A 27,980-nucleotide genomic window follows, 5' to 3' on the forward strand; every position below is an offset into this window, starting at 1 on the left:
AGTGCTGCTGATTCAGCAAGTTCTGCTCCCAACCCATGTAATCTGCAGATAATGTCTGTCCCACAAAGGACTTTACTCTGCCATTAGCTGCAGAAGCGAGCACTCGGCATGGCTGCCATATCGGTGCAGGTAAGAAAGCCTGGCACTGTTAACCCATTCACAGCTAGGGGGACATACAGACCAGACATGTAGATTTGGCTGAGAGACAGGGAGAAAAGGGCACAAACTGCCTCATGGGGGCAATTCTTTATGGTGTGTGCTAGAGTGAGGAGGACATGGACCCAGGTGGTGATAGGATATTTCTTTAAATGCAGCTGTCCGCATGGAAAACTGAGGCATGTATCTCTTCTTTATTCTAGTTTTTAACCTTTTATCAAAAATCATTGAGCTCCTTGTTATTAGCTATTTGTTAGTGTAAGGTCACTGGATGATAGAACCGTGGAGGGAACTGGGTGATAGAATGGAGGAGGGAACTGGGTGATAGAACCGAGGAGGGAACTGGGTGATAGAACCGAGGAGGGAACTGGGTGATAGAACCGAGGAGGGAACTGGGTGATAGAATGGAGGAGGGTACTGGGTGATAGAATGGAGGAGGGAACTGGGTGATAGAATGGAGGAGGGAACTGGGTGATAGAATGGAGGAGGGAACTGGGTGATAGAACCGAGGAGGGAACTGGGTGATAGAACCGAGGAGGGAACTGGGTGATAGAACCGAGGAGGGAACTGGGTGATAGAATGGAGGAGGGTACTGGGTGATAGAATGGAGGAGGGAACTGGGTGATAGAATGGAGGAGGGTACTGGGTGATAGAACCGAGGAGGGAACTGGATGATAGAACGGAGGAGGGTACTGGGTGATAGAACCGAGGAGGGAACTGGGTGATAGAATGGAGGAGGGTACTGGGTGATAGAACCGAGGAGGGACCTGGATGATAGAACGGAGGAGGGTACTGGGTGATAGAACCGAGGAGGGAACTGGGTGATAGAACCGAGGAGGGAACTGGGTGATAGAATGGAGGAGGGTACTGGGTGATAGAATGGAGGAGGGTACTGGGTGATAGAATGGAGGAGGGAACTGGGTGATGGAACCGAGGAGGGAACTGGGTGATAGAATGGAGGAGGGTACTGGGTGATAGAATGGAGGAGGGAACTGGGTGATAGAATGGAGGAGGGATCTGGGTGATAGAATGGAGGAGGGAACTGGGTGATAGAACCGAGGAGGGAACTGGGTGATAGAACCGAGGAGGGAACTGGGTGATAGAACCGAGGAGGGAACTGGGTGATAGAATGGAGGAGGGTACTGGGTGATAGAATGGAGGAGGGAACTGGGTGATAGAATGGAGGAGGGTACTGGGTGATAGAACCGAGGAGGGAACTGGATGATAGAACGGAGGAGGGTACTGGGTGATAGAACCGAGGAGGGAACTGGGTGATAGAATGGAGGAGGGTACTGGGTGATAGAATGGAGGAGGGAACTGGGTGATAGAATGGAGGAGGGTACTGGGTGATAGAACCGAGGAGGGAACTGGATGATAGAACGGAGGAGGGTACTGGGTGATAGAACCGAGGAGGGAACTGGGTGATAGAACCGAGGAGGGAACTGGGTGATAGAATGGAGGAGGGTACTGGGTGATAGAATGGAGGAGGGTACTGGGTGATAGAATGGAGGAGGGAACTGGGTGATGGAACCGAGGAGGGAACTGGGTGATAGAATGGAGGAGGGTACTGGGTGATAGAACCGAGGAGGGAACTGGATGATAGAACCGAGGAGGGAACTGGGTGATAGAACCGAGGAGGGAACTGGGTGATAGAACCGAGGAGGGAACTGGGTGATAGAACCGTGGAGGGAACTGGGTGATAGAATGGAGGAGGGAACTGGGTGATAGAACCGAGGAGGGAACTGGGTGATAGAACCGAGGAGGGAACTGGGTGATAGAACCGAGGAGGGAACTGGGTGATAGAATGGAGGAGGGTACTGGGTGATAGAATGGAGGAGGGTACTGGGTGATAGAACCGAGGAGGGAACTGGGTGATAGAACCGAGGAGGGAACTGGGTGATAGAATGGAGGAGGGTACTGGGTGATAGAACCGAGGAGGGAACTGGATGATAGAACCGAGGAGGGAACTGGGTGATAGAACCGAGGAGGGAACTGGGTGATAGAACCGAGGAGGGAACTGGGTGATAGAACCGTGGAGGGAACTGGGTGATAGAATGGAGGAGGGAACTGGGTGATAGAACCGAGGAGGGAACTGGGTGATAGAACCGAGGAGGGAACTGGGTGATAGAACCGAGGAGGGAACTGGGTGATAGAACCGAGGAGGGAACTGGGTGATAGAATGGAGGAGGGAACTGGGTGATGGAACCGAGGAGGGAACTGGGTGATAGAATGGAGGAGGGTACTGGGTGATAGAATGGAGGAGGGTACTGGGTGATAGAACCGAGGAGGGTACTGGGTGAGAATTGAGGAGGGTACTGGGTGATAGAATGGAGGAGGGTACTGGGTGATAGAATGGAGGAGGGTACTGGGTGATAGAACCGAGGAGGGAACTGGGTGATAGAACCGAGGAGGGAACTGGGTGATAGAACCGAGGAGGGAACTGGGTGATAGAATGGAGGAGGGAACTGGGTGATGGAACCGAGGAGGGAACTGGGTGATAGAATGGAGGAGGGTACTGGGTGATAGAATGGAGGAGGGTACTGGGTGATAGAACCGAGGAGGGTACTGGGTGAGAATTGAGGAGGGTACTGGGTGATAGAATGGAGGAGGGTACTGGGTGATAGAATGGAGGAGGGTACTGGGTGATAGAACCGAGGAGGGAACTGGGTGATAGAACCGAAGAGGGTACTGGGTGATAGAATGGAGGAGGGTACTGGGTGATAGAATGGAGGAGGGTACTGGGTGATAGAATGGAGGAGGGAACTGGGTGATAGAATGGAGGAGGGTACTGGATGATAGAACCGAGGAGGGAACTGGGTGATAGAACCGAGGAGGGTACTGGGTGATAGAACCGAGGAGGGTACTGGGTGATAGAACCGAGGAGGGAACTGGGTGATGGAACCGAGGAGGGTACTGGGTGATAGAATGGAGGAGGGTACTGGGTGATAGAATGGAGGAGGGTACTGGGTGATAGAATGGAGGAGGGTACTGGGTGATAGAATGGAGGAGGGAACTGGGTGATAGAATGGAGGAGGGTACTGGGTGATAGAATGGAGGAGGGAACTGGGTGATAGAATGGAGGAGGGTACTGGGTGATAGAATGGAGGAGGGTACTGGGTGATAGAATGGAGGAGGGAACTGGGTGATAGAATGGAGGAGGGTACTGGGTGATAGAATGGAGGAGGGAACTGGGTGATAGAATGGAGGAGGGTACTGGGTGATAGAATGGAGGAGGGTACTGGGTGATAGAATGGAGGAGGGTACTGGGTGATAGAATGGAGGAGGGTACTGGGTGATAGAATGGAGGAGGGTACTGGGTGATAGAATGGAGGAGGGAACTGGGTGATAGAATGGAGGAGGGAACTGGGTGATAGAATGGAGGAGGGTACTGGGTGATAGAATGGAGGAGGGAACTGGGTGATAGAATGGAGGAGGGTACTGGGTGATAGAATGGAGGAGGGTACTGGGTGATAGAATGGAGGAGGGAACTGGGTGATAGAATGGAGGAGGGTACTGGGTGATAGAATGGAGGAGGGTACTGGGTGATAGAATGGAGGAGGGAACTGGGTGATAGAATGGAGGAGGGTACTGGGTGATAGAATGGAGGAGGGAACTGGGTGATAGAATGGAGGAGGGTACTGGGTGATAGAATGGAGGAGGGTACTGGGTGATAGAATGGAGGAGGGAACTGGATGATAGAATGGTGGAGGGTACTGGGTGATAGAATGGAGGAGGGAACTGGGTGATAGAATGGAGGAGGGTACTGGGTGATAGAATGGAGGAGGGTACTGGGTGATAGAATGGAGGAGGGAACTGGGTGATAGAATGGAGGAGGGTACTGGGTGATAGAATGGAGGAGGGAACTGGGTGATAGAATGGAGGAGGGTACTGGGTGATAGAATGGAGGAGGGTACTGGGTGATAGAATGGAGGAGGGTACTGGGTGATAGAATGGAGGAGAGTACTGGGTGATAGAATGGAGGAGGGTACTGGGTGATAGAATGGAGGAGGGTACTGGATGATAGAACCGTGGAGGGAACTGGGTGATAGAATGGAGGAGGGTACTGGGTGATAGAATGGAGGAGGGTACTGGGTGATAGAATGGAGGAGGGTACTGGGTGATAGAATGGAGGAGGGTACTGGGTGAGAATTGAGGAGGGTACTGGGTGATAGAATGGAGGAGGGTACTGGGTGATAGAATGGAGGAGGGCACTGGGTGATGGAACCGAGGAGGGAACTGGGTGATAGAATGGAGGAGGGTACTGGGTGATAGAATGGAGGAGGGTACTGGGTGATGGAACCGAGGAGGGAACTGGGTGATGGAACCGAGGAGGGAACAGGGTGATGGAACCGAGGAGGGAACTGGGTGATAGAATGGAGGAGGGTATTGGGTGACAGAATGGAGGAGGGTACTGGGTGATGGAACCGAGGAGGGTACTGGGTGATGGAACTGAGGAGGGTACTGGGTGATGGAACCGAGGAGGGAACTGGGTGATGGAACCGAGTAGGGAACTGGGTGATGGAACCGAGGAGGATACTGGGTGATAGAATGGAGGAGGGCACCGGGTGGTGCAACGGAGGAGGCTAGCGGGTGATGGAACATCACTAGATATATACATCCCACATTGCAACACACTGAATCACTGCATCATGTACCCGATTATATTCCTGATTTCGGCAGGACAGTCCTGATTTGAGGGTTTTGCATAAATAGACCTCACGTTCAAACACACTGCCTCACTGCATAAATACACCCCCACATTCAAACACACTGCCTCACTGCTTAAATACATCCCCACATTCAAACACACTGCCTCACTGCATAAATACACCCCCACATTCAAACACACTGCCTCACTGCATAAATACACCCCCACATTCAAACACACTGCCTCACTGCAGTAATACACCCCCACATTCAAACACACTGCCTCACTGCATAAATACAGCCCCACATTCAAACACACTGCCTTACTGCTAAAATACACCCCCACATTTAAACACACTGCCTCACTGCAATAATACACCCCCACATTCAAACACACTGCCTCACTGCAGTAATACACCCCCACATTCAAACACACTGCCTCACTGCAGTAATACACCCCCACATTCAAACACACTGCCTCACTGCAGTAATACACCCCCACATTCAAACACCATGCCTCACTGCTTAAATACATCCCCACATTCAAACACACTGCCTCACTGCAATAATACACCCCCACATTCAAACACACTGCCTCACTGTATAAATATACCCCCACATTCAAACACACTGCCTCACTGCATAAATACACCCCCACATTCAAACACACTGCCTCACTGTATAAATACACCCCCACATTCAAACACACTGCCTCACTGCATAAATACACCCCCACATTCAAACACACTGCCTCACTGCATAAATACACCCCCACATTCAAACACACTGCCTTACTGCAAAAATACACCCCCACATTCAAACACACTGCCTCACTGCAGTAATACACCCCCACATTCAAACACACTGCCTTACTGCAAAAATACACCCCCACATTCAAACACACTGCCTCACTGCAGTAATACAACCCCACATTCAAACACACTGCCTCACTGCAATAATACACCCCCACATTCAAACACGCTGCCTCACTGCATAAATACAACCCCACATTCAAACACGCTGCCTCACTGCAATAATACACCCCCACATTCAAACACACTGCCTCACTGCAGTAATACACCCCCACATTCAAACACACTGCCTCACTGCAATAATACACCCCCACATTCAAACACACTGCCTCACTGCAGTAATACACCCCCACATTCAAACACACTGCCTCATTGCAGTAATGCACCCCCACATTCAAACACACTGCCTCACTGCAGTAATACACCCCCACATTCAAACACACTGCCTCACTGCAGTAATACACCCCCACATTCAAACACACTGCCTCACTGCAATAATACACCCCCACATTCAAACACACTGCCTCACTGCAGTAATACAACCCCACATTCAAACACACTGCCTCACTGCATAAATACACCCCCACATTCAAACACACTGCCTCACTGCAGTAATACACCCCCACATTCAAACACACTGCCTCACTGCAGTAATACACCCCCACATTCAAACACACTGCCTCACTGCAATAATACACCCCCACATTCAAACACGCTGCCTCACTGCATAAATACAACCCCACATTCAAACACGCTGCCTCACTGCAATAATACACCCCCACATTCAAACACACTGCCTCACTGCAGTAATACACCCCCACATTCAAACACACTGCCTCACTGCAATAATACACCCCCACATTCAAACACACTGCCTCACTGCAGTAATACACCCCCACATTCAAACACACTGCCTCATTGCAGTAATGCACCCCCACATTCAAACACACTGCCTCACTGCAGTAATACACCCCCACATTCACACACTGCACCCTACACAATACACTGACTTTTTTAAATTGTGAAAACTGACAGTCTCCAGACACAGAAAATGCTTGAAGTATTTTATATTTGGAGGTTCCTTTAACACTGGCATTGGGAGATATAACAAACTATGGACCGCCCTCATTGTTTGTCTCATTCAGTGTTTTTTTACTGCTTCTGGGAAATCACATGATAATTTAACAACAAAATCTGTATGTCAACAACAGCCTCAGTCAGCAGTGTTATTATATATCTCCACACACCGTGTTATTATATATCTGATGGGGTCAGTACACTGTATTATTATATTATCTGTGTTATTATATATCTGTAATATATCTGTGTTATTATATATCTGTAATATATCTGTGTTATTATATTATCTGTAATAGATCTGTGTTATTATATATCTGTAATATATCTGTGTTATTATATATCTGATGGGGTCAGTACACTGTATTATTATAATATTATCTGTGTTATTATATATCTGTAATATATCTGTGTTACTATATATCTCAACACACTGGGGGTCAGTACATGTTATTAATATATTATCTGTATTATTATATATCTGTGTTATTATATTGTCTGTGTTATAATATATCTGATGGGGTCAGTACACTGTATTATTATATTATCTGTGTTATATATCTGTAATATATCTGTGTTATTATAGATCTGTGTTATAATATATCTGATGGGGTCAGTACACTGTATTATTATATATCTGTGTTATTATACATCTGTGTTACTATATATCTCAACACACTGGGAGTCAGTACACTTTATTAATATATTATCTGTGTTATTTATCTTTACACTATTTTCTGCCTGTACTATAATATAACTGTGTTATTATATATCTGTACTATAATATATCAGATATCAGATGGGGTCAGTACCATTGGTGCACAGTTTATTTCACCCTGTCTGGTTAAATAGAAAGCAGGAAATGGTCAGTCTGATGGTTTGTTTATACTGTAACATAGATATGTAAGAGAGACTGTGTGTGGTGATGGCTGTGTGTAATGGAGGCTGTGTGTAATGGAGGCTGTGTGTAATGGAGGCTGTGTGTAATGGAGGCCGTGTGTAATGGAGGCTGAGTGTAATGGAGGCTGTGTGTAATGGAGGCTGAGTGTAATGGAGGCTGTGTGTAATGGAGGCTGAGTGTAATGGAGGCTGTGTGTATTGGAGGCTGAGTGTAATGGAGGCTGTGTGTAATGTAGGCTGAGTGTAATGGAGGCTGAGTGTAATGGAGGCTGTGTGTAATGGAGGCCGTGTGTAATGGAGGCCGAGTGTAATGGAGGCCGAGTGTAATGGAGGCTGTGTGTAATGGAGGCTGAGTGTAATGGAGGCTGTGTGTAATGGAGGCTGAGTGTAATGGAGGCTGTGTGTAATGGAGGCTGAGTGTAATGGAGGCTGTGTGTAATGGAGGCTGTGTGTAATGGAGGCTGTGTGTAATGGAGGCTGAGTGTAATGGAGGCTGTGTGTAATGGAGGCTATGTGTAATGGAGGCTGTGTGTAATGGAGGCTGAGTGTAATGGAGGCTGAGTGTAATGGAGGCTGTGTGTAATGGAGGCTGTGTGTAATGGAGGCTTTGTGTAATGGAGGCTCTGTGTAATGGAGGCTGTGTGTAATGGAGGCTGTGTGTAATGGAGGCTTTCTGTAATGGAGGCTGTGTGTAATGGAGGCTCTGTGTAATGGAGGCTGTGTGTAATGGAGGCTTTGTGTAATGGAGGCTGAGTGTAATGGAGGCTGTGTGTAATGGAGGCTGTGTCTAGTGGAGGCTGTTTGTAATGGAGGCTTTGTGTAATGGAGGCTGTGTCTAGTGGAGGCTGTGTGTAATGCAGGCTGTGTGTAATGGAGGCTTTGTGTAATGGAGGCAGTTTGTAATGAAGGCTTTGTGTAATGGAGGCTGTGTGTAATGGAGGCTGTGTGTAATGGAGGCTTTGTGTAATGGAGGCTGTTTGTAATGGAGGCAGTTTGTAATGAAGGCTTTGTGTAATGGAGGCTGTGTGTAATGGAGGCTCTGTCTAATGCAGGCTGTGTGTAATGGAGGCTGTGTGTAATGGAGGCTGTGTGTAATGGAGGCTGTTTGTAATGCAGGCTGTGTGTAATGGAGGCTGTGTGTAATGGAGGCTGTGTGTAATGGAGGCTGTTTGTAATGCAGGCTGTGTGTAATGGAGGCTGTGTGTAATGCAGGCTGTGTGTAATGGAGGCTGTGTGTAATGGAGGCTGTTTGTAATGCAGGCTGTGTGTAATGGAGGCTGTGTGTAATGCAGGCTGTGTGTAATGGAGGCTGTGTGTAATGGAGGCTGTGTGTAATGGAGGCTGAGTGTAATGGAGGCTGTGTGTAATGGAAGCTTTGTGTAATGGAGGCCGTGTGTAATGGAGGCTGAGTGTAATGGAGGCTGTGTGTAATGGAGGCTTTGTGTAATGGAGGCTGTGTGTAATGGAGGCTGTGTCTAGTGGAGGCTGTTTGTAATGGAGGCTTTGTGTAATGGAGGCTGTTTGTAATGGAGGCAGTTTGTAATGAAGGCTTTGTGTAATGGAGGCTGTGTGTAATGGAGGCTCTGTCTAATGCAGGCTGTGTGTAATGCAGGCTGTGTGTAATGGAGGCTGTGTGTAATGGAGGCTGTTTGTAATGCAGGTTGTGTGTAATGGAGGCTGTGTGTAATGCAGGCTGTGTGTAATGGAGGCTGTGTGTAATGGAGGCTGTTTGTAATGCAGGCTGTGTGTAATGGAGGCTGTGTGTAATGCAGGCTGTGTGTAATGGAGGCTGTGTGTAATGGAGGCTGTGTGTAATGCAGGCTGTGTGTAATGGAGGCTGTGTGTAATGCAGGCTGTGTGTAATGGAGGCTGTGTGTAATGGAGGCTGTGTGTAATGGAGGCTGTGTGTAATGGAGGCTGTTTGTAATGCAGGCTGTGTGTAATGGAGGCTGTGTGTAATGCAGGCTGTGTGTAATGGAGGCTGTTTGTAATGCAGGCTGTGTGTAATGGAGGCTGTGTGTAATGGAGGCTGTGTCTAGTGGAGGCTGTTTGTAATGGAGACTGTGTGTAATGGAGGCTGTGTCTAGTGGAGGCTGTGTGTAATGGAGGCTTTGTGTAATGGAGGCTGTGTGCAATGGAGGCTTTGTGTAATGGAGGCTGTGTCTAGTGGAGGCTGTGTCTAGTGGAGGCTGTTTGTAATGGAGGCTGTGTGTAATGGAGGCTTTGTGTAATGGAGGCTGTGTGTAATGGAGGCTGTGTCTAGTGGAGGCTGTGTCTAGTGGAGGCTGTTTGTAATGGAGGCTGTGTCTGGTGGAGGCTGTGTGTAATGGAGGCTGTGTGTAATGCAGGCTGTTGGTAATGGAGGCTTTGTGTAATGGAGGCTGTTTGTAATGGAGGCTTTGTGTAATGGAGGCTGTGTCTGGTGGAGGCTGTTTGTAATGGAGGCTTTGTGTAATGGAGGCTGTGTCTGGTGGAGGCTGTGTGTAATGGAGGCTTTGTGTAATGGAGGCTGTGTCTGGTGGAGGCTGTTTGTAATGGAGGCTTTGTGTAATGGAGGCTGTGTCTGGTGGAGGCTGTGTGTAATGGAGGCTGTGTGTAATGCAGGCTGTTTGTAATGGAGGCTTTGTGTAATGGAGGCTGTGTCTGGTGGAGGCTGTTTGTAATGGAGGCTTTGTGTAATGGAGGCTGTGTGTAATGGAGGCTGTGTGTAATGGAGGCTGTGTCTAGTGGAGGCGGTTTGTAATGGAGGCTGTGTGTAATGGAGGCTGTGTGTAATGGAGGCTGTGTGTAATGGAGGCTGTGTGTAATGCAGGCTGTGTGTAATGGAGGCTGTGTGTAATGGAGGCTGTGTGTAATGGAGGCTGTGTGTAATGCAGGCTGTGTGTAATGGAGGCTGTGTGTAATGGAGGCTGTTTGTAATGCAGGCTGTGTGTAATGGAGGCTGTGTGTAATGGAGGCTGTTTGTAATGGAGGCTGTGTGTAATGCAGGCTGTGTGTAATGGAGGCTGTTTGTAATGCAGGCTGTGTGTAATGGAGGCTGTGTGTAATGGAGGCTGTGTGTAATGGAGGCTGTTTGTAATGGAGGCTGTGTGTAATGCAGGCTGTGTGTAATGGAGGCTGTGTGTAATGGAGGCTGTGTCTAGTGGAGGCTGTTTGTAATGGAGACTGTGTGTAATGGAGGCTATGTGTAATGGAGGCTGTGTGTAATGGAGGCTGTGTGTAATGGAGGCTTTGTGTAATGCAGGCTGTGTGTAATGGAGGCTGTGTGTAATGGAGGCTGTGTGTAATGGAGGCTGTTTGTAATGCAGGCTGTGTGTAATGGAGGCTGTGTGTAATGCAGGCTGTGTGTAATGGAGGCTGTTTGTAATGCAGGCTGTGTGTAATGGAGGCTGTGTGTAATGGAGGCTGTGTCTAGTGGAGGCTGTTTGTAATGGAGACTGTGTGTAATGGAGGCTGTGTCTAGTGGAGGCTGTGTGTAATGGAGGCTTTGTGTAATGGAGGCTGTGTGCAATGGAGGCTTTGTGTAATGGAGGCTGTGTCTAGTGGAGGCTGTGTCTAGTGGAGGCTGTTTGTAATGGAGGCTGTGTGTAATGGAGGCTTTGTGTAATGGAGGCTGTGTGTAATGGAGGCTGTGTCTAGTGGAGGCTGTGTCTAGTGGAGGCTGTTTGTAATGGAGGCTGTGTCTGGTGGAGGCTGTGTGTAATGGAGGCTGTGTGTAATGCAGGCTGTTGGTAATGGAGGCTTTGTGTAATGGAGGCTGTTTGTAATGGAGGCTTTGTGTAATGGAGGCTGTGTCTGGTGGAGGCTGTTTGTAATGGAGGCTTTGTGTAATGGAGGCTGTGTCTGGTGGAGGCTGTGTGTAATGGAGGCTTTGTGTAATGGAGGCTGTGTCTGGTGGAGGCTGTTTGTAATGGAGGCTTTGTGTAATGGAGGCTGTGTCTGGTGGAGGCTGTGTGTAATGGAGGCTGTGTGTAATGCAGGCTGTTTGTAATGGAGGCTTTGTGTAATGGAGGCTGTGTCTGGTGGAGGCTGTTTGTAATGGAGGCTTTGTGTAATGGAGGCTGTGTGTAATGGAGGCTATGTGTAATGGAGGCTGTGTCTAGTGGAGGCGGTTTGTAATGGAGGCTGTGTCTAGTGGAGGCGGTTTGTAATGGAGGCTGTGTGTAATGGAGGCTGTGTGTAATGGAGGCTGTGTGTAATGGAGGCTGTGTGTAATGCAGGCTGTGTGTAATGGAGGCTGTGTGTAATGGAGGCTGTGTGTAATGCAGGCTGTGTGTAATGGAGGCTGTGTGTAATGGAGGCTGTTTGTAATGCAGGCTGTGTGTAATGGAGGCTGTGTGTAATGGAGGCTGTTTGTAATGGAGGCTGTGTGTAATGGAGGCTGTGTGTAATGCAGGCTGTGTGTAATGGAGGCTGTTTGTAATGCAGGCTGTGTGTAATGGAGGCTGTGTGTAATGGAGGCTGTTTGTAATGGAGGCTGTGTGTAATGGAGGCTGTGTGTAATGCAGGCTGTGTGTAATGGAGGCTGTTTGTAATGCAGGCTGTGTGTAATGGAGGCTGTGTGTAATGGAGGCTGTTTGTAATGGAGGCTGTGTGTAATGCAGGCTGTGTGTAATGCAGGCTGTGTGTAATGGAGGCTGTGTGTAATGGAGGCTGTTTGTAATGCAGGCTGTTTGTAATGCAGGCTGTGTGTAATGGAGGCTGTGTGTAATGGAGGCGGTTTGTAATGGAGGCTGTGTCTAGTGGACAAAAGAATAGAGAAAATAAGCAAAATGGTGAGCCATAGTAGGTGAACTCTTCTGAAATACGAGTAACCCAGCTAAAACATAACTTTTTATTAATATAGTGTAAAAAATGTATGTAATAAAAAATAAAAATAAGCAGAGTAAATAAAACTCCCAAATCACATAAGGAAAAAAGAAATAAAGTAATAAAGAAATAGAACCCTATTATTTGGATAACATCAAGAAATAATAATAAGAATTGAATAATATCACTCTGCGAGTCAGTGGTAGTTAGATACACAATAACAGCCAATGTAACTGCTCGCAACAGATACAAATGCTGCCAGTCTAATGGTATATATAGGCAGGAGATGGTATATATAGGCAGGAGATGGTATATATAGGCAGGAGATTGTATATATAGGCAGGAGATGGTATATATAGGCAGGAGATGGTATATATAGGCAGGAGATGGTATATATAGGCAGGAGATGGTATATATAGGCTGGAGATTGTGTATATATAGGCAGGAGATGGTATATATAGGCAGGAGATGGTATATATAGGCAGGGGATTGTATATATAGGCAGGAGATTGTATATATAGGCAGGAGATGGTATATATAGGCAGGAGATGGTATATATAGGCTGGAGATTGTGTATATATAGGCAGGAGATGGTATATATAGGCAGGAGATTGTGTATATATAGGCAGGAGATGGTATATATAGGCAGGAGATGGTATATATAGGCAGGAGATGGTATATATAGGCAGGGGATTGTATATATAGGCAGGAGATTGTATATATAGGCAGGAGATGGTATATATAGGCAGGAGATGGTATATATAGGCAGGAGATGGTATATATAGGCTGGAGATTGTGTATATATAGGCAGGAGATGGTATATATAGGCTGGAGATTGTATATATAGGCAGGGGATTGTATATATAGGCAGGAGATTGTATATATAGGCAGGAGATGGTATATATAGGCAGGAGATGGTATATATAGGCTGGAGATTGTGTATATATAGGCAGGAGATGGTATATATAGGCAGGAGATTGTGTATATATAGCCAGGAGATGGTATATATAGGCAGGAGATGGTATATATAGGCAGGGGATTGTATATATAGGCAGGGGATTGTATATATAGGCAGGAGATGGTATATATAGGCAGGAGATGGTATATATAGGCTGGAGATTGTGTATATATAGGCAGGAGATGGTGTATATATAGGCAGGAGATGGTATATATAGGCTGGAGATGGTATATATAGGCAGGAGATGGTATATATAGGCAGGAGATGGTATATATAGGCAGGGGATTGTATATATAGGCAGGAGATTGTATATATAAGCAGGAGATGGTATATATAGGCAGGAGATGGTATATATAGGCAGGAGATGGTATATATAGGCTGGAGATTGTGTATATATAGGCAGGAGATGGTATATATAGGCTGGAGATTGTATATATAGGCAGGGGATTGTATATATAGGCAGGAGATTGTATATATAGGCAGGATATGGTATATATAGGCAGGAGATGGTATATATAGGCTGGAGATTGTGTATATATAGGCAGGAGATGGTGTATATATAGGCAGGAGATGGTATATATAGGCTGGAGATTGTATATATAGGCTGGAGATTGTATATATAGGCAGGGGATTGTATATATAGGCAGGAGATTGTGTATATATAGGCAGGAGATTGTGTATATATAGGCAGGAGATTGAGTATATATAGGCAGGAGATGGTATATATAGGCAGGGGATTGTATATATAGGCAGGAGATTGTGTATATATAGGCAGGAGATTGTGTATATATAGGCAGGAGATTGTGTATATATAGGCAGGAGATGGTATATATAGGCAGGAGATGGTATATATAGGCTGGAGATTGTATATATATGCAGGAGATGGTATATATAGGCAGGAGATGGTGTATATATAGGCAGGAGATGGTATATATAGGCAGGAGATGGTATATATAGGCAGGGGATTGTATATATAGGCAGGAGATTGTATATATAGGCAGGAGATGGTATATATAGGCAGGAGATGGTATATATAGGCAGGAGATTGTATATATAGGCAGGAGATGGTATATATAGGCTGGAGATTGTATATATAGGCAGGAGATGGTATATATAGGCTGGAGATTGTATATATAGGCAGGAGATTGTGTATATATAGGCAGGAGATTGTGTATATATAGGCAGGAGATTGTGTATATATAGGCAGGAGATGGTATATATAGGCAGGGGATTGTGTATATATAGGCAGGAGATTGTGTATATATAGGCAGGAGATTGTGTATATATAGGCAGGAGATGGTATATATAGGCAGGAGATGGTATATATAGGCTGGAGATTGTATATATAGGCAGGAGATGGTATATATAGGCAGGAGATGGTATATATAGGCTGGAGATTGTGTATATATAGGCAGGAGATGGTATATATAGGCTGGAGATTGTATATATAGGCAGGGGATTGTATATATAGGCAGGAGATTGTATATATAGGCAGGAGATGGTATATATAGGCAGGAGATGGTATATATAGGCTGGAGATTGTGTATATATAGGCTGGAGATTGTGTATATATAGGCTGGAGATTGTGTATATATAGGCAGGAGATGGTATATATAGGCTGGAGATTGTATATATAGGCAGGGGATTGTATATATAGGCAGGAGATTGTGTATATATAGGCAGGAGATTGTGTGTATATATAGGCAGGAGATTGTGTATATATAGGCAGGAGATGGTATATATAGGCAGGAGATTGTATATATAGGCAGGAGATGGTATATATAGGCAGGAGATGGTGTATATATAGGCAGGAGATGGTATATATAGGCAGGAGATGGTATATATAGGCAGGGGATTGTATATATAGGCAGGAGATTGTATATATAGGCAGGAGATGGTATATATAGGCAGGAGATTGTATATATAGGCAGGAGATGGTATATATAGGCTGGAGATTGTATATATAGGCAGGAGATTGTGTATATATAGGCAGGAGATTGTGTATATATAGGCAGGAGATTGTGTATATATAGGCAGGAGATGGTATATATAGGCAGGGGATTGTGTATATATAGGCAGGAGATTGTGTATATATAGGCAGGAGATGGTATATATAGGCAGGAGATGGTATATATAGGCTGGAGATTGTATATATAGGCAGGAGATGGTATATATAGGCAGGAGATGGTATATATAGGCTGGAGATTGTGTATATATAGGCAGGAGATGGTATATATAGGCTGGAGATTGTATATATAGGTAGGAGATTGTATATATAGGCAGGAGATGGTATATATAGGCAGGAGATGGTATATATAGGCTGGAGATTGTGTATATATAGGCTGGAGATTGTGTATATATAGGCAGGAGATGGTGTATATATAGGCAGGAGATGGTATATATAGGCTGGAGATTGTATATATAGGCAGGGGATTGTATATATAGGCAGGAGATTGTGTATATATAGGCAGGAGATTGTGTGTATATATAGGCAGGAGATTGTGTATATATAGGCAGGAGATTGTATATATAGGCAGGAGATGGTATATATAGGTAGGAGATGGTATATATAGGCAGGAGATTGTATATATAGGCAGTAGATTGTATATATAGGCAGGAGATTGTGTATATATAGGCAGGAGATTGTATATGTAGGCAGGAGATGGTATATATAGGCTGGAGATTGTATATATAGGCAGGAGATTGTATATATAGGCAGGAGATGGTATATATAGGCTGGAGATTGTATATATAGGCAGGAGATTGTATATATAGGCAGGAGATGGTATATATAGGCAGGGGATTGTATATATAGGTAGGAGATTGTATATATAGGCAGGAGATGGTATATATAGGCTGGAGATTGTATATATAGGCAGGAGATTGTATATATAGGCAGGATATGGTATATATAGGCAGGGGATTGTATATATAGGCAGGAGATTGTGTATATATAGGCAGGAGATTGTGTATATATAGGCAGGAGATGATATATATAGGCAGGAGATTGTATATATAGGCAGGAGATGGTATATATAGGCAGGAGATTGTATATATAGGCAGTAGATTGTATATATAGGCAGGAGATGGTATATATAGGTAGTAGATGGTATATATAGGCAGGAGATTGTGTATATATAGGCAGTAGATTGTATATATAGGCAGGAGATTGTGTATATATAGGCAGGAGATTGTATATATAGGCAGGAGATGGTATATATAGGCTGGAGATTGTATATATAGGCAGGAGATTGTATATATAGGCAGGAGATGGTATATATAGGCAGGGGATTGTATATATAGGCAGGAGATTGTGTATATATAGGCAGGAGATTGTGTATATATAGGCAGGAGATGATATATATAGGCAGGAGATGATATATATAGGCAGGAGATTGTATATATAGGCAGGAGATGGTATATATAGGCAGGAGATTGTATATATAGGCAGTAGATTGTATATATACAAATACAAATTAAGACCACCCAGGTGCAGTGTAAAATAAGAATAAAAAGAATAGTTACTTCCTTTTATGGTCGGATATAACAAAAGGATTCCTCTCAATCCTCACAGTACATATAAGGTAAAACAGAATATATCTAGACCTATAAAAAAATAATAAAAGAAAGCGCTCATAGGGGATTAACGTTAGACCATAAGTGTCCCCTTGGATTTATATCACACTTACAGAATATCTGTATTTTTCAAGCTCATCAAATTGGTGGATCTCCCCAGATTCCTCGAAATTAGGATAGTAGATTAAGCATGCAAAAGATAAAAAATATCATAGTGCAACACTGTTTGAAAAGTAAAATCACAGCTTTTAATGGTTACACTTACAATATAGTAGTAGTAAAAAGGCTCATCAAAATGATTCTGTTTTCTTCCATCAATGTGGGGCCAAAACGTCCTTATAAAGAGGTCAGGCAGGCAAAACAGATATACAGTTATAAAATAATAAAATGCCAATCAAATAAAAAGTCTCAAGTCTCTACGCGTTTCGTCTGGGTCACCAGACTTCCTCAGGAGTAGTGCTTCAATCCCTCTGGGGGCTTCAACTTCCTTATATAGGTCTCCCCGCCGGTATTTCAATCCAATTTTCGAAAAACCGATCAGCTGTGTGTCGGTTTGTTCATTCGCTCCATATATGGAGTTCCGGATCCTGCTTGTGGAACGCACGTGCGCTCCATAGACCCGGAAGCATCCACTTCCTCCTCATCTGAGCGGACGTGCGTCACTGGAACGCACGTGCGTTCCACTTCATCCGGTTTACATATCGACATCAGAAGGTCCCCATAATGCAAACAGAAAAGAATAAAATGGAATTGAATAAAATAGAATTTCATCATGTTAGTGTTAGTGTACAATCATTGTAGATAAGTTTGTTTCGTTCTTTGTACATACAATGTTATTTCTAGCCCATATCTGATTTGGTCTAAGGCATAATAGAATCAGGATTTTTTATTCCCACAGCTAATATTGGTCTATCAGGACCTGAATGCTATCCATTAGTATGTTAAAATCTCCTGCTCTATAACATTACTGAGCAATTCATACTATATATAGGGTTGTGTGTTTTAATCACACTTCTCTTATTTACATGTTAAAAGTATATAATGTTGTTTAAATGTATAAGAAAAACAAGCTTATTACGGGGGCAACAGAAAAAGGGGGGAGGTTTGTGCAAGAGGTGATGGTGGCAAAGGGAAAGATTCTGGAGTCACTGGCCAAAAATATGCATATTAAATATACATATTTAAAATAAAATATACAAAATAAAAAATACACAAAATAAATAAATAAATAAATAAAAAAATAAATAAAAATAAAAATAAAAATAAAAATAAAAATAAAAATAAAAATATATGGTTATAGGCATAAAATTAATAAAAATTGATGTTATAGAAAAAATTATTGTTATAGAAAAAATTATAAATTATAAATATATAAATTATAAAAAACAAATCAAATCAAAATCCACATTTAATCCTAGTGGTTGTAAAGTTTTGAGCCTATGTATCCAGAATCCCTCCCTCTGTCTAAGTTTGGTGATAATGTCCCCTCCCCTTGCATCCAAAACAACTTGTTCAATGACAATCCAGGACAGACTATGTGTTCTGAAGCTGGGACACTGATTACAGTGTGTGGGGACTGAATGGTTCTGAACCCCCTTCCTTATATTGTTCAAATGTTCCAAAAAACGTATTTTGGCTTTCCGTCCGGTTCTCCCCACATACTGTGCCCCACAGCCACACATGAGTAAATATACCACATTGGTGGATACGCATGTTATATTTCCTTTGATTTTAAATTCTTCTCCGGTGGTTGTGCTTTTAAAGGTTTCAATATGGCTTGGTCTCAATTTGCAGGCTTTACATTGCCCACATGTATAAAAACCCTTTCTACTGTTATGTCTTCCAGTTTTATTAGGTAATTTAAAAAAACTAGGTGTGAGATGTGTCGAGAGATTTCTCCCTTTCCTATATATAACTTTGGGAATATTTGGTATTCTACGTCCCAAAAATTCATCAAGCTGAAGGATGGACCAATGTTTTTTAAAGATTTTGTTGATGTGAAACGCTTTTGAGTTAAACTGCGTGTTAAAAGAGTACTCAAAGGGATTTCTTTTGTTAATTAGTGGTTTGGATCTATCAACCAAAAGGTCCCCCCTATTGGTATTCCTGATTTTTTCTGCCTCTGCCTTTAGATGCTCTTCTCTGTACCCTTTTTCTACAAACTTTTTAATCAAAAGGTCTGCTTGCTCTTCATATAGTTTTTCATTCGTGCAGTTCCGTCTCAGCCTAGTGAATTGGCTTTTGGGGACTCCTGAGAGCCATTTGGGATGGTGTCCACTATTTGATTGAATGAAACTATTTACATCTGTGGGCTTAAAAAAGGTCTTGGTTTTTATTACTGAATCTTCAATAAAGATTGTCAGGTCCAGAAAATCTATGCTTATTGGATTGTAAATTGGTGTAAACACCAGGGACAACATGTTGTTGTTGAGATAGGAGAAAAAATCATCAAGTTGTTCATCAGACCCTTTCCAGATTACAAGGATATCATCAATGTACCGACGCCAGAGCACCAGGTTTGCCCCAAATGGACTGTCAGTCCAAATGAATGAACGTTCCCAGCTGTCCATAAAGATGTTTGCATAACTGGGGGCAAACCTGGTGCCCATAGCCGTACCCTTGACTTGCAGAAAGAAATCATCATTGAACATAAAAAAATTGTGTGTCAAAATAAACTCAATTGATTCAAGTAAAAATAACCTGAATTTGGGATCCAATGTTTCATCTCCCTCGAGATTTTCCCTCACGGCCTGTAGCCCTTGTTTATGATCTATTACGGAATATAAAGAGCTAACATCCAGCGTAATCCAGATGTAGTCTTTGCACCATTCGATCGAATCCAGTTCTTGTAATAGATGTTTTGTATCTTTTAAGTAGGACTTCGCTGCTTGGGCATATTTTTGTAGTGAGTGGTCTATAAATTGTGACAATTTGGATGTGAGGGAATCGATGCCACTTATTATGGGTCTCCCAGGTGGATTAGTTTTGGACTTATGTACTTTCGGGAGAAAGTAAAAAGTTGGGATTCTGGGATGTTCTTGGAAAAGAAACCCATAAATGTTGGCATCGATTATGTTGTCAGTTACGGCTTTCTCCAGTAATATTTTTAATTCGCCCTTAAAGGGTACATTAGGGTTACTAGAGAGTTTGGTATATGTGGTAGTATCCCCTAACAATCTATAGGCCTCTCCTAGGTAAAAATCAATAGACATAACCACTATCCCTCCCCCTTTATCTGAGTTCTTAATGACTATGTCGTCTCTTTTTTTCAGATGGTCTAAGGTTTCCATCTCTTTTTTGGTCATATTATTACAAAACTCTTTTTTGTTAGTTAACATTTCTAGATCTTTTGTTACCATTTTATTGAAAACCTCTATTTGGCTGCCTTTGTCTTGGGGTTGGAAAGTGGATTTAGGTCTGAATTTCATGTGCGGGTTTGTTTCATAATTAGATTTACTATTCTGTCCCAATGGATCCTCTAGTTCCTTCTTGATAAAAAATCTTTTAATGCTCAATTTTCTGATGAATTTCTGAAGGTCTATATAGACCTGAAATGAGTCTGGAGGGGTGTTTGGAGTGTATTTTAGGCCTTTTTTCAGAATTAGGCATTCCTCTTCGGTTAATTTGATCTCCGAGATATTAAAAATGCCCATCGATTCCTCCTTCACACGTTGGTCTATATTTAAGTCTCCCTCTCTGGACTTATTCTCCTTCTTTTCCCTGGTGTGTCTTGGTCCACTAATGGGGTGAATCGGTTGGTTAAATCCATTCTGTTGGGCTTTGGAGCGAAATATTGTGTTATGCCCTTTTTCTTGACCTTTTGGTCTCGCCCCCTCTCTAAAAAATCTCTATCTTGAGATGTTTCTCTCTCTAGATGTGTCTCGACTCTATTAGGTCCATTTCCATTTTGCGTTTGTGTTCTTAAATTCCATTTAGATTGCTGGTTATAAATGGGGACATATCTGTCTCTTTTTATCGGGGAGTGCTGTCTATAATTCTCATTTTTCCTTGACAAATGGGTGACGTTTCTTTTCGGGGAATGTTGTTTATAATTCTCATTAGTTTCTCTTGATAAATGAGTATCATTTCTTGTTGTATTAATGGGCTTTCTTTTATTATAATTAAAATGGAAATTTTGCATACTGCGTCTGTCTTTTTTATTTCTGATGGGAAAAAGTTGGATCTCCTTATCTTTTATATCTCTCCTGTATTTATTGTTCTTCTTTTATTTTTTTATAGGTCTAGATATATTCTGTTTTACCTAGATTGTATATATAGGCAGGAGATTGTGTATATATAGGCAGGAGATGGTATATATAGGCAGGAGATTGCATATATAGGCAGGAGATGGTGTATATATAGGCAGGAGATTGCATATATAGGCAGGAGATGGTATATATAGGCAGGAGATTGTATATATAGGCAGGAGATGGTATATATAGGCAGGAGATGATAGATATATATATATAGGCAGGAGATTGTGTATATATAGGCAGGAGATGGTATATATAGGCAGGAGATTGCATATATAGGCAGGAGATGGTGTATATAGGCAGGAGATGTTATATATATGCAGGAGATGGTGTATATATAGGCAGGAGATGGTGTATATATAGGCAGGAGATTGCATATATAGGCAGGAGATGGTGTATATAGGCAGGAGATGGTATACATAGGCAGGAGATGGTATACATAGGCAGGAGATTGTATATATAGGCAGGAGATGGTATATATAGGCAGGAGATTGCATATATAGGCAGGAGATGGTGTATATAGGCAGGAGATGGTATATATAGGCAGGAGATGGTGTATATATAGGCAGGAGATGGTGTATATATAGGCAGGAGATTGCATATATAGGCAGGAGATGGTGTATATAGGCAGGAGATGGTATACATAGGCAGGAGATGGTATACATAGGCAGGAGATTGTATATATAGGCAGGAGATGGTATATATAGGCAGGAGATTGCATATATAGGCAGGAGATGGTGTATATAGGCAGGAGATGGTATATATAGGCAGGAGATGGTGTATATATAGGCAGGAGATTGTATATATAGGCAGGAGATTGTATATATAGGCAGGAGATGGTATATATAGGCAGGATATTGCATATATAGGCAGGAGATGGTGTATATAGGCAGGAGATGGTGTATATATAGGCAGGAGATTGTATATATAGGCAGGAGATTGTATATATAGGCAGGAGATGGTGTAGATTTAGGCAGGAGATTGTATATATAGGCAGGAGATTGTATATATAGGCAGGAGATGGTATATATAGGCAGGAGATGGTGTATATATAGGCAGTAGATTGTATATATAGGCAGGAGATTGTATATATAGGCAGGAGATGGTGTAGATTTAGGCAGGAGATTGTATATATAGGCAGGAGATTGTATATATAGGCAGGAGATGGTATATATAGGCAGGAGATGGTGTATATATAGGCAGTAGATTGTATATATAGGCAGGAGATTGTGTGTATATATAGGCAGGAGATTGTATATATAGGCAGGAGATTGTGTATATATAGGCAGGAGATGGTATATATAGGCAGGAGATTGTATATATAGGCAGGAGATTGTGTATATATAGGCAGGAGATGGTATATATAGGCAGGAGATTGTGTATATATAGGCAGGAGATTTTGTATATATAGGCAGGAGATTGTGTATATAGGTAGGAGATGGTATATATAGGCAGGAGATTGTAAATATAGGCAGGAGATTGTATATATAGGTAGGAGATTGTATATATAGGTAGGAGATGGTATATATAGGCAGGAGGGAAAAAAAAGGTGCAAATGAAATAAATAAATATATATATAAAATAAAATAATAAATCTTGTATGGGTGGTATAGTCTGAATATATTAAAGCATGTCTTCCCTCATCATAGAAGCCACACCATACAAATAACGACCCGACGCGCGTTTCGCCGTTAAGGCTTTTCTGTATCTAGTGGAGGCTGTGTCTAGTGGAGGCTATGTGTAATGGAGGCTATGTGTAATGAAGGCTGTGTGTAATGGAGGCTGTGTGTAATGGAGGCTGTGTGTAATGGAGGCTATGTGTAATGAAGGCTGTGTGTAATGGAGGCTGTGTGTAATGGAGGCTGTATGTAATGGAGGCTATGTGTAATGAAGGCTGTGTGTAATGGAGGCTGTGTGTAATGGATGCTGTGTGTAATGCAGGCTGTGTGTAATGGAGGCTATGTGTAATGGAGGCTGTGTGTAATGGAGGCTGTGTGTAATGAAGGCTTTGTGTAATGGAGGCTGTGTGTAATGGAGGCTTTGTGTAATGGAGGCTGTGTGTAATGGAGGCTTTGTGTAATGCAGGCTGTGTGTAATGGAGGCTGTGTGTAATGGAGGCTGTGTGTAATGGAGGCTGTGTGTAATGGAGGCTTTGTGTAATGCAGGCTGTGTGTAATGGAGGCTTTGTGTAATGCAGGCTGTGTGTAATGGAGGCTATGTGTAATGGAGGCTCTGTGTAATGGAGGCTGTGTGTAGTGGAGGCTGTGTGTAATGCAGGCTGTGTGTAATGGAGGCTGTGTGTAATGCAGTCTGTGTGTAATGGAGGCTATGTGTAATGGAGGCTGTGTGTAATGGAGGCTGTGTGTAATGGAGGCTGTGTGTAATGGAGGCTTTGTGTAATGCAGGCTGTGTGTAATGGAGGCTGTGTGTAATGGAGGCTGTGTGTAATGGAGGCTGTGTGTAATGGAGGCTTTGTGTAATGCAGGCTGTGTGTAATGGAGGCTTTGTGTAATGCAGGCTGTGTGTAATGGAGGCTATGTGTAATGGAGGCTGTGTGTAATGGAGGCTCTGTGTAATGGAGGCTGTGTGTAGTGGAGGCTGTGTGTAATGCAGGCTGTGTGTAATGGAGGCTGTGTGTAATGCAGTCTGTGTGTAATGGAGGCTGTGTGTAATGGAGGCTGTGTGTAATGGAGGCTGTGTGTAATGGAGGCTTTGTGTAATGCAGGCTGTGTGTAATGGAGGCTATGTGTAATGCAGGCTGTGTGTAATGGAGGCTGTGTGTAATGCAGGCTGTGTGTAATGGAGGCTGTGTGTAATGGAGGCTATGTGTAATGGAGGCTGTGTGTAATGGAGGCTGTGTGTAATGGAGGCTGTGTGTAATGGAGGCTTTGTGTAATGCAGGCTGTGTGTAATGGAGGCTATGTGTAATGCAGGCTGTGTGTAATGGAGGCTGTGTGTAATGCAGGCTGTGTGTAATGGAGGCTGTGTGTAATGGAGGCTGTGTGTAATGGAGGCTTTGTGTAATGCAGGCTGTGTGTAATGGAGGCTATGTCTAGTGGAGGCTATGTGTAATGGAGGCTGTGTGTAATGGAGGCTGTGTGTAATGGAGGCTATGTGTAATGGAGGCTCTGTGTAATGGAGGCTGTGTGTAATGCAGGCTGTGTGTAATGGAGGCTGTGTGTAATGGAGGCTGTGTGTAATGGAGGCTCTGTGTAATGGAGGCTGTGTGTAATGGAGGCTGTGTGTAATGGAGGCTATGTGTAATGGAGGCTCTGTGTAATGGAGGCTCTGTGTAATGGAGGCTGTGTGTAATGGAGGCTCTGTGTAATGGAGGCTGTGTGTAGTGGAGGCTGTGTGTAATGCAGGCTGTGTGTAATGGAGGCTGTGTGTAGTGGAGGCTGTGTGTAGTGGAGGCTGTGTGTAATGGAGGCTATGTGTAATGGAGGCTGTGTGTAATGGAGGCTGTGTGTAGTGGAGGCTGTGTGTAATGGAGGCTGTGTGTAATGGAGGCTGTGTGTAATGGAGGCTATGTGTAATGGAGGCTGTGTGTAATGGAGGCTGTGTGAAATGGAGGCTATGTGTAATGGAGGCTATGTGTAATGGAGGCTCTGTGTAATGGAGGCTGTGTGTAATGGAGGCTGTGTGTAATGGAGGCTGTGTGTAGTGGAGGCTGTGTGTAATGGAGGCTGTGTGTAGTGGAGGCTGTGTGTAGTGGAGGCTTTGTGTAGTGGAGGCTATGTGTAATGGAGGCTGTGTGTAATGGAGGCTGTGTGTAATGGAGGCTGTGTGTAGTGGAGGCTGTGTGTAATGGAGGCTGTGTGTAGTGGAGGCTGTGTGTAATGGAGGCTGTGTGTAGTGGAGGCTATGTGTAATGGAGGTTCTGTGTAATGGAGGCTGTGTGTAATGGAGGCTGTGTGTAATGGAGGCTGTGTGTAATGGAGGCTGTGTGTAGTGGAGGCTGTGTGTAATGGAGGCTGTGTGTAGTGGAGGCTGTGTGTAGTGGAGGCTGTGTGTAGTGGAGGCTATGTGTAGTGGAGGCTGTGTGTAGTGGAGGCTGTGTGTAATGGAGGCTATGTGTAATGGAGGCTGTGTGTAGTGGAGGCTGTGTGTAATGGAGGCTAACTCGCTATCACTATGCGGCTAGACGTTGTCCCTTTTTATGATGCAGTCACACAATATCCTCTAGAATGAAAGCTCATTGAGCAGGGCCCTCTACCTATCGGTTCCTGTACGTCCAGTTGTCTGGTTACAATTACATGTCTGTTAGTCCACCCATTGTACAGCGCTACGGAACCTGATGGCGCTATATAAATAATAATAATATATTATTATTATTATTATTTTCTAATCCCACATAAGCCGTATAATGTGATTTCCCTTGATAACACTCGGGCTGTAGGTTTACAGAGATTTCTTTCTTTGTCAATTTCCCTGTTAATTAACTTTTATTGATGTTTGGGACCTTTCTTGCAGATGTACAAGGCCTCGCGTCCTCGACTTGATCCCAAGATGTTCTTTGAGACCTTCCTGCGTGTGCTGATCACGCTGAGTGCCGCCATGTCTGTGGTCCTGTCTTCTATCTCCGTGTGTGATGGACAGTGGCTCGTGGATCCAGCAGAGAGGACCTTCAACCTGTGGAAGACCTGCAGGATGGCCGCAGAGCCACAATGTGATGCGGAGATGGCCGGGCTGAACCAGGGGATGGTGCTGGTCCGGACAGCTGTTTGCTTGGCGGTGGTAGTGGCCATTTTTGGACTGGAGCTGCTGATGGTGTCCCAGCTCTGCGAGGATGGTAATTCCCGTGGGAAGTGGAATCTGGGATCTCTCCTGCTCCTCATATCCTTCTTCCTGTCCTCCTCAGGGACCTTGACCTACATCGCACTCCTCAGGGATTTCGTCACCTTCAGCTCACTCAGCCTCGCCTTCTGGTGCCAGTTCCTGGGGGTTTTCCTCTTCTTCCTCAATGGAATAAGTGGCCTTTATGTCAACCACCTGACTCTCTGACCCTCCAAACTTTTTCCGTGGTAGACAAAGGAGAGAAAAGGCCCACCACAGTGCCGGCTTTATAGGAGCAGACTGGTTTAGCCGAGCTATTTACTAAGAGTAATTGGGATTGTGGGCAGGCTAAGGGCGAGACTGTGGCACCTCAGAGGAGGTTAGATGGAGGCAGCCATAAATTTCCCATGGCCCCCCTTAATGAGGGATCAGCACATGGCAATAGGCATGGTAAACATTATTACTGGGGCAGCTGGAACCCATGTTGTACAGGGCCATAGTCTGTGTCAGTGGCACTCGAGCCCAGAAAGAGATTTTAAAATACTGTTTGATGATTGTTTAATAGTGAGATCCCCTGCCTCCCAGCACTGATGGGGTTAAGTATTCAGAAATTCTTGGAAACAAAAAACATTATTTGAAAAAAAAAAAGTGCAATTGATAATCTCTGATGAATTATAATTTACTTATTTCTTCGATTTATTATTTTTCTATTTTTTTTTCTAGTTTTCTATTTCTCGGTTGAGAATTAAAGCAATGATTATAACTCAGACATGTTAGAGGCAGTTATATGGGAACACAAAGTGCGCTGCACACAGAATGTATTGATACAGCACCAACATGCAGAGCTGGGTATATGAGGGCAGACTGACAATCTAACAGGGATTGGGATAAAGGCAAGGCAGAATTATAGATAGAATGTGGCTGGGGGTGATGGGAGTGATAACCCTCTTTAATACGCTATGCTGGATAGATCATAGATAGAATGTGGCTGGGGGTGATGGGAGTGATAACCCTCTTTAATACGCTATGCTGGATAGATCATAGATATAATGTGGCTGAGGGTGATGGGAGTGATAACCCTCTTTAATACGCTATGCTGGATAGATCACAGATAGAATGTGGCTGGGGGTGACGGGAGTGATAACCCTCTTTAATACGCTATGCTGGATAGATCACAGATATAATGTGGCTGGGGTAATGGGAGTGATAACCCCCTTTAATACGCTATGCTGGATAGATCATCGATATAATATGGCTGGGGGTGATGGGAGTGATACCCCTCTTTAATACGCTATGCTGGATAGATCATAGATATAATGTGGCTGGGGGTGATGGGAGTGATAACCCTCTTTAATACGCTATGTTGGATAGATCATAGATATAATGTGGCTGAGGGTGATGGGAGTGATAACCCTCTTTAATACGCTATGCTGGATAGATCACAGATAGAATGTGGCTGGGGGTGACGGGAGTGATAACCCTCTTTAATACGCTATGCTGGATAGATCATAGATATAATGTGGCTGAGGGTGATGGGAGTGATAACCCTCTTTAATACGCTATGCTGGATAGATCATTGATAGAATGTGGCTGGGGGTGATGGGAGTGATAACCCTCTTTAATACGCTATGCTGGATAGATCATAGATATAATGTGGCTGAGGGTGATGGGAGTGATAACCCTCTTTAATACGCTATGCTGGATAGATCACAGATAGAATGTGGCTGGGGGTGACGGGAGTGATAACCCTCTTTAATACGCTATGCTGGATAGATCACAGATATAATGTGGCTGGGGTAATGGGAGTGATAACCCCCTTTAATACGCTATGCTGGATAGATCATCGATATAATATGGCTGGGGTGATGGGAGTGATACCCCTCTTTAATACGCTATGCTGGATAGATCATAGATATAATGTGGCTGGGGGTGATGGGAGTGATAACCCTTTTAATAAGCTATGCTGGATAGATCACAGATATGTGGCTGGGGGTGATGGGAGTGATAACCCTCTTT

The 27,980-nt window shown here is 43.8% G+C and overlaps 2 protein-coding genes across 4 annotated transcripts in view; both read left to right on the forward strand.

Annotated features, from left to right (window-relative positions):
- Positions 1-26,654, forward strand: TMEM37 (transmembrane protein 37). The gene is made up of 2 exons (XM_063428520.1): positions 1-129; positions 25,662-26,654. Exons 1-2 carry the CDS (start codon positions 109-111, stop codon positions 26,190-26,192), a joined length of 552 nt encoding a protein of 183 aa, XP_063284590.1. The 5' UTR covers positions 1-108; the 3' UTR covers positions 26,193-26,654.
- Positions 1-27,980, forward strand: part of STEAP3 (STEAP3 metalloreductase) — a 215,547-nt gene that overhangs the window by 132,132 nt on the left and 55,435 nt on the right. The gene's annotated exons all lie outside the window — the stretch shown is intronic.

Source organism: Pelobates fuscus, chromosome 8 (genome assembly GCF_036172605.1).
Source record: "Pelobates fuscus isolate aPelFus1 chromosome 8, aPelFus1.pri, whole genome shotgun sequence".
NCBI classification, from domain to species: Eukaryota; Metazoa; Chordata; class Amphibia; order Anura; family Pelobatidae; genus Pelobates; species Pelobates fuscus.